The sequence below is a fragment of the Blennius ocellaris genome, assembly GCF_963422515.1.
Source record: "Blennius ocellaris genome assembly, chromosome: 11".
Classification (NCBI taxonomy): Eukaryota; Metazoa; Chordata; class Actinopteri; order Blenniiformes; family Blenniidae; genus Blennius; species Blennius ocellaris.
In genome coordinates, this window is record NC_137660.1 from 20,808,064 (window position 1) to 20,819,843 (window position 11,780).

Consider the following 11,780-nt stretch of genomic DNA (forward strand, 5'->3'; position numbering starts at 1 on the left):
GGTTCTGCCAGATTAGCTGCATCGAAATGCTCTCCTTGTTGGTGTTTGGAAGTCTGTGAAACTCTTTTCAGATGTCATGAAGGGAAGGAATGTGGAGAAACAACAAACTGGAAAAAGATCACAGGCTGTATTTGAGAAGGCCCAGCCAAGTCTGTTCTGCCTGAGCAAACTTCAATATTTCATACCAGTCAGAAGCTGTCTATTGTTTTCATTCCTTGTGCACTCTTTGATGTTTAGCTTTGTTACATACAGGTTCAATTAGAGGAGTTGACTAAATATTATTACGGATTCATCTGGAGCCATTTCTGTGGTTAGGATAAAGACTGCCCATATATTTTTAGATGTTTAATGTTAGTGTTGTCTAGATTAATGTGGTCTACCTGTCTGCATCAGTAACCAGTGTCATTCCGCTACAATGATATTACAACACTTGGCCAAAAATGGGACATATTACTGTTAACTTGACATTTATTCTTTGACATACATACAACATTTGGTCATACTTTGGTCACTGAAGACGCAACGATAAGTCACAGCCCTAAAACTGTGCACAATCTATTTATACAGTAAATTCAAGATGGAAAATATACTTACGTTATACTTCACATCTACAGCTGGACACACAGATGATTTTTGTCTGATTATATGGGATTTTGTCTATATATTTTAATAACATTCTTCACTATCCACTAAAAAAGGAATTTGTGTTTGGTAAACAATGTATTTCCTGTAACAAAGATTTTTAGCAATACATTTTAGACCACTGGAAAGCATGTTTTATCACATTAAAACTGGCTTTAATCACATTTGGAGGCATTTAATCTAATATTTTGCTAAATATTTTTGTAAGCATTGGGAACACGTCACTGATAAGCGTTTTGTTTTGTCTATTTTAATTTTAACTGTGATAGCTATGGCTATATAAAAAAAAACAAGAAAAATTTGTAATCTTATGAAATATTTTTTTCAGGTGAGTAGAATTGCTTTTTTATATGCAGTTATCAAATCGTTCAAAAAGCACATTCTCTATAATAAAAAAAGATAAAATGATTTACATGATCAATTAGAATGAAATCACTCAACCTCATAACGATGCGACAGAGGCCCAGTTTGTGTGTTGAGGACGTTTCATTAAAGGTTTATTAATACCTCGAGTCCGAATCTGTCCATATCATGAACCACCGTGAACTGATCTGCTGGCGAGCGCGTGGTCGCACGCTGCTTGCGTCATCGCGTCGGCCGTGACGTCATTAGAGAGCGGCGCCGTTGCAGACTGGAATGGGAGCTGGCGATTTTTCCCAGATTTTGATAGTTTAATCTGTGAATGGCGCCGAAACAGGACCCGAAACCTAAATTTCAAGAAGGTAATCAGATGCTGGCGTCTCCCTCTGTTGGACTTGCGGCGTTGCGACGACTGGAAACGCCCAGAAACGTTTGCTTGTGGTCGGAACGGGCAGTGGCGCCACAGCGGCTAGCCACGTTAGCTTCTTATTGTTGTTGTTGTTAAGGTCATAAAACGGGGCGCTGTGGGGACGTTTCGCTGCACTGGTTACTTAGAAATGTATTTAATTTATTACACAGTTCCCGGGGAGGAACATGTAGATAGTGTGTTGGAGACTGAGAGATGTCAGCAGCTTCATTCGTGCGTTAGCGTCACCTGCATCACCGCCCACCTGCCTGTTAGCTCCCAGCTAGCATCATATTGCTATACACATAAAATGCTGTCCGAGTGCAAAAACCGTAGGAATTATTTATTGTTTCAAAGGGCTTTGATGCGAGCCTGTATGTGTGGAGGCGATTTAGCTGAGAAATCCTTTGTATTTAGCAGTGAATGGACTTGTGTGCTCACCTTTTAATTGATGAATTTTGTGTCCAGGTGAAAGAGTGCTGTGTTTTCATGGTCCATTGCTCTACGAAGCTAAGGTAGGATTCGCTCTCTGTCTCATCATACTTGATCTGTGTCTCTGGTATGTTTTTGGTCATTTTTTTGATTGTTTGTATTGTGGTTCCCTTTGCAGTGTGTTAAGATCAACATCAAGGACAAACAAATCAAATATTTTATTCATTACAGTGGTTGGAACAAAAAGTAAGTTTCTGGCTCAGAGAAACAACGACCGTGATTTTTTGCAGCAGAGATGATTGATCTAATTGGTGGTGTTTGATCCTTCATTTTGCAGCTGGGACGAATGGGTTCCTGAAAGCAGAGTGCTGAAGTATGTGGACAGTAATCTGCAGAAACAGAAAGAGCTTCAGAGGGCCAATCAGTAAGTCCCTTCTCTACGTTGTTGTTTTTCTTCTTCTTTTTACTATGAATTCCTGCTACGATGAAGATCCACGGACAGCATGTTAAAGTTAACTTCAGCTTGCTTTTTTGAAAGAGAAACAACTCGTTAGCTTTTGCATGAAGGATGTGATCATTTTTATGACGGGGTTATTTGACTGTTTGTAATAATCAAAGAGACACAATGAGTTCAGGCAGTGTCCAGCGATGTAAATGAATCACGACTGGATAAATATTTTTGTGGTTCACTTCAATTGTTAAAACACGGAAATCTCACTTTCGAGACAGAAACTGTTTGGACAAATTCATAAAAAGAGCAAGCTCCATTATCAGGACTGAGCTGCAGTCAGGGATACTCACGGAACTGAAGTCTGTACCAAGCAATGATTGTCGCCCACGGCTTCAGAGGAAGTGGACTTATTTCACCAAAGTGCACGAAGGAAGTCTTTCCTGGCAGCTGCAATCACTCTTCAATGAATAACATCAGCTGTCTGAATGTGTGCTTGTATATAATATTATGTACCTTATTATTTACTTGGATCTAATATTAGGAATATTTCATATCATACTCATACATGACTATGAATGTGTTTTTCACTACTCAGAGACCATTATGTAGAAGGAAGAATGAGGGGTGCTGCGCCGAATAAGAAGATACCTCCTCCACCGCAGAAAAATGATGTGTAAGGACTTGGTTTTATTTTTGTAATTTTTCCCATCTGTTGCTGAATTGATTTGAAGAAGAAAAAATGCAACTCTTACAATGTTTTTCATTTGTAGGAAAACCAAAAAGAACAAACAGAAAAGTGAGTATATCAGACTAAATATTGGCAAGACGGTTCTTCAATGATGCATTAACCTTATCCGTTTGTAGTAGCTGGAAAAGTTCATGCGTAACATTTCAGTGTGTCGGTGTTTGCGCAGCTCCTGGGGCAGGAGAAGGGACGAGTTCAGGGGGAGACCCGACTCATCCTCCGCGAAAGAAGAGAGCACGTGTCGACCCGACTGTGGAAAGTGTGAGTTCATGGATCTGCTTCGTTTCCACGGTTACTGCATTGAGGGTAAACGTGTGAGAACGTGGGGTTATTTGTAGGTTATTTTTTTAGTCCGGCCCATTCGAGACCATATGTGCTCCTTTCTTTTTGAATGTTGATCCTCTACCACCTGTACATTCAGTATCTTGAACACTTAAGTGGGTAGATACATATTTCCCTTTTTCTGTTTATGCTCAAGCTTGTTTTTTTTTTATCTGCTGTTTGTTCAGGAGGAAACTTTCATAAATCGAGTGGAGGTAAAAGTGAAAATCCCCGAGGAGCTGAAACCGTGGCTTGTGGACGACTGGGACCTGATCACACGGCAAAAACAGGTGAATTTACCCGTTTTTACCACAATTTTATTCTTTAAAGCCAACTGATACTTTTCATATTGAGTTAGATTTTTGGCACTTTTTTGTGGGGGGGGAAAAATCCTGTAAATATGATGGACAGTTGAAAGAATTTTTTCAGATGTATGCTTTGTTTTCTGTTTTGGGTTTTTTTTTGGACACGCTTGGAATTATTTATCTGTGCTTTTCTCTTCGTTTTGTCTTTGTTCAGCTTTTCCACGTACCTGCCAAAAAGAATGTGGACGCAGTCCTTGAAGATTATGCAAACTACAAGAAATCGAGAGGAAACTCTGACAGCAAGTAAACACCGCTTGTTTTTCTCTTCTCTCCTCAGACCTGTTGCAGAAGAGACCAGTGATGCTCAAAACATGATATGCGTGGTTGGAAGATCTGCTCCCAGCTTGTGTTGACGCTGTGGTTAAAGCAATGGGACTTTTGTTTTTGTCTTGTTCTCTCAGGGAATTTGCTGTGAACGAGGTGGTCGCCGGGGTCCGGGAGTATTTCAACGTCATGCTGGGAACGCAACTTCTCTACAAATTTGAGAGACCGCAGTACGCAGACATCCTGGCCAACCACCCAGATACGTCTATGTCACAGATATACGGCGCTCCGCACCTACTCAGACTCTTTGGTAAACAAACACACACATGCACACTTCACCACCCTACGATAGTCTCCTATTAAAATGTGAAAAATAGAAAACGGTTTAACAATCCTTTTGAAAACGTCACCAAATGATCCACATGTGCCATAAGGCTTTGGTCCGAAAGGAAACAACGCTCTTATCACTATATTGCCATATATTTTAAGCAGCTGTTTCTTTTTTTTTTTGTTTTTGGTACATTTTTATCGACAGTTTGAGAGCTGGTCTCTTGAATCCTTAACGATGGTATAATTGGTAAACAATCAAAACTGGAGAAATTCTTTTTTTTTTTTTTCTCTCTCTCTCTGCTTTGACCAGTCCAACACTTGAACATGTGGACAGGGAGAGATGGGGAATCGAACGTGAAATCGTCCGATTTGAAAGACAACTACTCTACCAACTGAGCCTCATCCGCCCTAAATTTGATCAGCTAAAAATGCTCCACAAAAATAAAAGTGACACAAAATAATTTTCATCAAAAAACATTCATGAATCTTAGAATTAAATATTTGCACACACTTGTGATGCAAAGCATGAAATACACAGTGAATTTTACGTCTTCAGTGATTTGAAGTATTTATTGTTTTAAACTTGTAAAAGAAGTATGCATGCTTCAGGCTAAAATGTTTTTTGGTTACCATTAATATTTCTTGACATTCAGCTTCTGCATAAACACGTCAAATCTGCCAGCAGTGATCAGCTGACGAGTTTTGTGTAAATAGTTTTTTGGATTGTTTCTTCTTTTCTTTTCAAAGTGAGAATCGGAGCCATGCTGGCCTACACTCCCCTGGACGAGAAGAGCCTTGCACTGCTGCTCAGTTATCTACAAGACTTCCTCAAGTGAGTATCGAGAAATCTTCGCGAGACTCGTGGCGACGGAGAAACGATCCAACTGTCGCTTCCTCTGCAGGTATCTTGTAAAGAACTCCGCATCGCTCTTCAACGCCAGCGACTATGAAGTTGCCCCTCCAGAGTACCACCGCAAGGCAGTTTAAGTATTTTCTCCTGTAGGTTCTGACACATTCGTGTGAAGTTTGGAGAGGTTTTTTTTTTTTTTTTTTACCTGTCGGAAGGATGTGACATCACAAAACGCTCTCAGAGAGCGGGCGGTGCCAGATCGGTCGATTTCACCGAGGGAGAATAGGAGCAAGATGTCACACTAAGTCCCGGACAAATTCATTTTCTTTCATGTGGAAAGCTGCTGAGTACGCTCTTCCTGTATTGGTATGTTTTTCAGTACCACTTTTTAGTTCCTATATTTTTCATTTTCTTTCATCCGATGTTTACCAAAATTGTGATTGTTTTGTTTGTTTCCCGTTTGGATTCCGATGCTGGCTAAATTTGTCTTGTAGGCTGTCATCATTTTCTAATAAAAGTCTTTCATTCTCCACATGTTGGCCTGTTGTCACTTTGTTTTAATGTGTTCATCGTTTCACTCCGAGGGAGATAAAGCATCTGTACCGCAATGATTTCTCATCGTAAAACCTGTTTTGTTTCCCCCGAGACATCTGGGGGTGTCGATATGCTGACCCGAAACAGTTCAAACTTTCCATGTCATGGACTTTAAAAGATTCAAAGTTAAAACGAATCTTTATTCAAGGCCTTTAAAAAAAATAAATAAATAAAACGATCAGCTTTCCCTAGTTTGTCCACTGAGGGCTTCACTAAAAGAACAAAAGGTTGATTCCAAGTCTGAACAGCAGATGGCGCCAGAGGTCAGTGGCACTTTGCCAGCTTACCTTTCTGAAAATGTTATGATTGTTCTCAAAAACATGCTTAAGCAGGAAAAATGTTTTGCTCTGAGAATCAAGCTTCCAACTTAAGTGTGAAGAGAAGTGCAGATGGGTTGGATTATATTGCATTTTTGCTTTTGTATAAAAAAAACAACCTTGGAAGCATTACTATTTTCAAGATGTGTTCTAATTTGTGAAATAAAACTAAGGAATTGTTGGTATTTATGCCTCTTCCCATTGAATATCTGCTCAATACAGAAGAAAAACAAAATCACTCTGTTTTCATTCAAGGACAAATAAAGTAAGGCTTATTGGCTGTGAATGTAGATCTTTTTCCACAACATTTATTTCTATTACCGTATGGATTGAAAGCAAGGCCGCCTTTCTTTCTATAGCACATTTCAGCAACAATGCAATTCAAAGTGGAGGCAGCAAGTGAGAAACTTCACACTGAAACAATCTTTAGTTAAATGTACTCATTTACTACAATTGGTAAATGATCTAATCCAGACATTGAGCAATGTACAGATCACATGCAGCTTGTTTCCTTCATTTTCAGACAAAGGAATTTAACCACTGCAGAGCAGGAATAGTAGCTCATAAAAAACATGCTGCTTTCTGATCAGTCATATATCAGTTATATTACACTCAGAAGTTGAGTTGAAGTTTTGGCTCAGTCCACAGCAGCCCCACTTTTTCACGTTGACCCCCTTGAAAATGTAGTGATATTTGTTCTTTGCCATCATTGTAAAGTTTCCCCACTTTTCAGCCCTTTCTGATTTCATTCACATTTGCTCGCGCAGCAGGACCGATGTTTTCTTCTGTTTGAAGCTGTCCAGCCCAACGTGTGCAATCAATTCTACACTATAAATGTAACCTATTGGCCAGAAGTGTGTGAGGCCTGTTGTCAAGGTTATTATAAACCCTTGAGCTTTAAACTTGACAAGTTAAATGAGTTGATCAAAAAACGTGTTGTTTTTTCACTCTGCAGATGTTTCAACAGTCTTCAAGTAATCTGTTCATATTCTTTCTGGTTTGCTCAGTTGATTTTAGGTGTCTGAGCGTCAGCCACCAAGTCTGTTTTACTTCATCTAATTATGGAGCGACCACAGCCAAGATTCAACTCTGTCCCGGAGAAACCAAACGTAAATCACGACTTACTTAGTGTAAAGTGGACAGCTGGTCTTCATTTAGACACTTAAAAGCAGCAGCCGTGGCCCCAGGGCTGCAGTTTAGCTGTAAAGCTGTAAATACTCCACTTAAAAAATCATTTCAAACAAAGTGGGGTAACTTGAACACCTGTTTTTTTCCCCTTCCTCTGTCACTTGGCTGAGCTGATTTTTTATTTTTTTTTCCTGCTCTGATGTTGTGAATGAGCTGAACTCTCCAAAACCAGTGCAGGAATAACATTTGGTTGATGGAAAGCAGGTGCTGCAAGTCAAGACGAAAATGTGGTCTTTGGCCACGTGGGGGCCGATTTACAGGCCCACATTTTCCATGTCTGTCTTAAGACAATAATCAGGTGCGCATATGCAAATAGAACATTGCTATATGAACTTGAAATGTATGTTTGTTTTCATGCTGTAATCACTCCTTGTTGAGGAAAGTCCTGTCAGTCTGCCTGAGTGCAGCCAGAGCTTCTTCCTCCTCACGCCTCTCCGGTGTTGAACGCCATCGCCTCCAGCCAGCCTCTTTTCCACTGCTGACTTACTTGAAATCAATAAGAGAGGCTAAATATTAGTTTCAGACTGATTTGTGGTTTCATCTGTCAGCTGCTTGCAGTTTTTCTGGCATGAACAATCCCGAGCATTTCAAGAGGAATTTTCTTCTTCTTCTTCTTCTTTTTTTTTTTCAAATCCAATTTCCCCCCGCGGCCGTAACCAGGACCATGTGTGTTTTCTCTGGAGTTTGCTCTCAGATCACAGCCCCGCGATACCTTTTTAGCAGCCCCTCCAGAAAAGACCGACACCCACACCAAACTCCTCTGCAGATCCGTTTAGGGTTCCCTCTGTTTTCCTGCCGCGATTAACACTTCACACGCCACCATCGAGGCCGGGTCACCGAGAGGTTTCCTCCACTGCGACAGCTTTCATGTGACCTCGGTGACCAGCAGCCGGCGTGCTGTCATTACCTGACAGATGAGAGAGACACATGCGTGACACGGCTGCCACTAATAGGGAGGTTTGGAGTCTGAGTGATGGATTCAGCAGGTTTCCCTCCCCATGAGCCTTGCCAACCCAGAGACAACATCTCAGAGCGGGACTGCAGAAGGACGGATCAGGAAGCAGAGGAGTGTTGAGTTCACTGCTCTCCCGGGAGGATCACAAGCTTCATCTGAATATTTCAACATGTACATGTGGTTGCGTTTTACATGTTACAGCAAATTATTCCTCCCACCTATGCAAAGAAATGGCTATGGAAAGTGTACTCAAGTACTTGGTTCTGACAGTTTTACTTAGCATTTCTATTTTATATTCCATTTCATTCAAACCATGGTTGGAAGAATAACAAATACTCAGACAGCAACAGTCATGACTTTTAAAGATGAGCTAAAATTTATCCAATCCCATCTTCATTGCTTAAAGTCAAACACTTTATTCGCATATTGAGAGTCATTTGAAAATTAATGAAGCATTTTTTCCCCAGTAGTTTAGCTCTTTCTTAACATAATATCAAATTACCTTTCACCAGAGACAAAAGCTGCTGTGCCAACCACTGAGTAAGAGCTGACTGAAACTTGAGTAACTGTAAATTTACACCTTTCCTCTTTGTTTCCAGCTCATCACATAAACACCGTGAAGAGGAGAAACCCCAAAGTAGCTGATGGAAAAAAACATCTCCATTTTTTTTAACTGCTAAAGCTGCTTTTTCCTTCAGGTAAGTGATTGAATGCATTTTAGCTCAGTCTGAGTCTTGCTCTGAAATAAAAAGGAAATAAAGTCAATGCAAATTCAAGCAATAATCAAGTCTGGAATCTGTAAAAAAAATCTTGTTTGGTTTGTGGAAACTAAAACAGACTGTCAATACAGTTAAATCTTCTTTATAGCTGCAATTCTGGCCACCCGATTAATGTCATCTATTTATAGCACAATTGTTGGTCTTTTTGTTAAATGCTTCATGTCACTTGGTCTGTATGTTGTTAGAAATTGATGCTGAGTCTTATGGTAGTGCAGCTCAGAGATGAGCTAAACCCAAATGTATTCCTATCTTTAACTGAAATGTGTAAAAAAAAAAAAAAAAAAAAAAAACAGCTGGTGTTGTTGTAATGCTGGCCGAAAGCCACCAGATGGCACTTTTCTTTATTTATATATGGATATCTGCAAACGATGCATCTGTCTTCTTCGTGGCTCTTTTCATGCTGTGAGCTGTTGTTACTCAGCCTGCCTCACTTTGATTCTACCCTAAAGTTTTCCTCCTGTGAATAGAAACACATAAGAGACTTTCACCTCACGGAGAGTCTGCGGTTACTTTGAAGATGTCATCCAATCCTCCTCCATCCTGCAGATTGTAAACTCAAAACACACAGTCTTGCAGGGACTTAGCACCCCCCCCCCCCCCCCCCCCCAGTCCTTTATGAAACAACAAATGCTATCAGTTTAAGTGTCTCATGAAAGCCATTCCCACCCTATATGAATCCTCCAGAGCGTGTCCATCTCCTTCATGCTCTCGGAGGTGAAGACTGTCCCGTGTTTTAATGTGGTTGTGAATGTTTCCCCAGACTAGGATTAGTGGTGAACTAATTACACAATGGGCATGAAGCCTCAGTAGCCCACTGCTGCCAGAATCTTGTGTGACTGCATGTCATTAGTATTGGAAAAGTGTGTTTGCCACAAAGGGCTGCGGTCGCTCAGAGCCATTAAAACATGAAAGAACCGAGCCCAGCTCTTCTGGAGAAGGAATTTGCGAGACATAAACAGCCTGTAAAATGGAAAACTACATCTGTGTCCATTTGTTTTTCTGAAAGGCGGCCAGATTTGGTAATTCATACTGAGATTCTTTCCAATAACAGCAAGCAGTCCAAATAGAGGAGCAGGGCTATTTGATCCATGTGTTTTCAATGTGGCGTAGTAGTGGCTGTGTGTATAGAAACTCCACTCAGTGGGAGAGTAAGGCCCTGCGGAGGCTTCAGAGCGTCTTGAGGCTTTTCCTCAATTTGCACTCGGGGTTCATCACATGTGTGATGAGTCTGTTCCTCATCTCGAAACACGACCAAACCCAGTCAGTGGATTCAACGTAATTCATATTGTTGATTTTTTTTTTTCTTCACAGGGCTATTTTTTTTTTCATCTCATAATAGTAGCAGATTGTTTTTTCCTCAGGTGTCATTTCTTCATTCTACAAAATAGCTCAATCTGAAAACATAGTGTGGATCGTCAGAATAAATCTTTCAATCAAATATCCATATATCCCTTTTCATGCAGGTTTGCGCCATTCCAAGTGTAAACAGATGATTGATAAAGTCATAATTAGATTTTTAAAAAGCATGAGAAACCTGTAAAGACATGAATGAAATGGGACATTACAATGGTAGACTTAATACCAATACTACATTAAGTAAGACTTAAGAATACAAACCCTACAATAACAAGCTCATTGCAAACACTGTTCAAATCAGATAAACCTGAAAATCAATTAAATAAAAGTAGTTTGGAAGTAATAATAAAATTAAAATTAAAATAAATAAATATGTACACTTGTCTTGAGTTGTTCTTTTAAGGAGAGTACTTCTTAACTGTAGAGTTGAAGCCCTCCTACTTTATTTATCCTGGAGTACAAGTCTTTGTACTATTACCACAGTTTGTTTTCCCCTCTACACTTCTGATAACTAACGTCAAATGATTTGGATCCCAACATATTTGTCACATTACACCATTGCTCAGAGTAATCAGTGATTAATAATGACACAGTCTTACACCCTTCGAGAGTCCATCAGGGACACTTCTGGTGTTTGAAGCTGATACTTAGGAACCTTCTTACTCATGTGAGCAGTCTGCTGCCACTATCGTTTAAGATCACACACTCAGATCAAGGGAGGGTCGTACACAAACTAATTTATCTCCAGATGCTCACTATAACTTGTTGCAATATCCAGTAACAAGAAACAGACTGTGTGTGATGTGATGTGATGTGTGATGTGCTCTGCCCTCCTGGTCATCATCAGTCACACTGCACAGTCCTGTGTTTTTATGTGTTTGAGTTGATTAATCTGAGGCTGCATGAGGCTGGATGTGTTTGGTTTTGACACAAGTGCACAAGTGAATTTCATCTCCTACAACACCATCACTCGTTTGAGCTCGAGATTTTATCTGTTGACACCACAAATGAGCAAAATCTTATTTTATTCAAACCACTGTTTGTACAGTAGAGATAGCGAAAGAGATTGGGACAAAAAAATAAGCTAGTTATTTTACACATTTCCCCTTTTTACTCATGTCAGACCTCTGAAATGAATCACTCCAGTTCTTCACATCAAAATCTTGCGGAAAAGAGTAGAGGGGTCCTTCAGTGAATTAGAGGAATGTTTTCCAACCCACATCAGGCTGCACCTTGTCTGAGAACTGAGTTTGCTTTTGATGTTCAGCGCAGATGTAAAAGGCTGCGAACTGGCAGCTCTGAATATCTAAAAAGATAACCCTCTGTCTTTGTGCCTCATTAGGCGGAATACTGAGCTTGAACACCTTTTCATGTCACCGTGGTAAACAGCTTAATGTGGACCTCTTTCATCTGCGGTTCCCCTGA

General features: G+C 40.2%; 1 protein-coding gene across 1 annotated transcript; it reads left to right on the forward strand.

The window, feature by feature from the left end:
- The first annotated feature begins 1,256 nt into the window (after positions 1 to 1,256).
- Positions 1,257 to 5,633, forward strand: morf4l1 (mortality factor 4 like 1). Its single transcript, XM_080504280.1, has 12 exons — positions 1,257 to 1,364; positions 1,877 to 1,923; positions 2,019 to 2,086; positions 2,178 to 2,264; positions 2,887 to 2,964; positions 3,062 to 3,087; positions 3,206 to 3,297; positions 3,546 to 3,647; positions 3,877 to 3,965; positions 4,124 to 4,296; positions 5,064 to 5,148; positions 5,219 to 5,633. The coding sequence occupies exons 1-12, from the start codon at positions 1,325 to 1,327 to the stop codon at positions 5,301 to 5,303; spliced, it is 972 nt and encodes a 323-aa protein (XP_080360406.1). The 5' UTR covers positions 1,257 to 1,324; the 3' UTR covers positions 5,304 to 5,633.
- Positions 5,634 to 11,780: the final 6,147 nt, after the last annotated feature.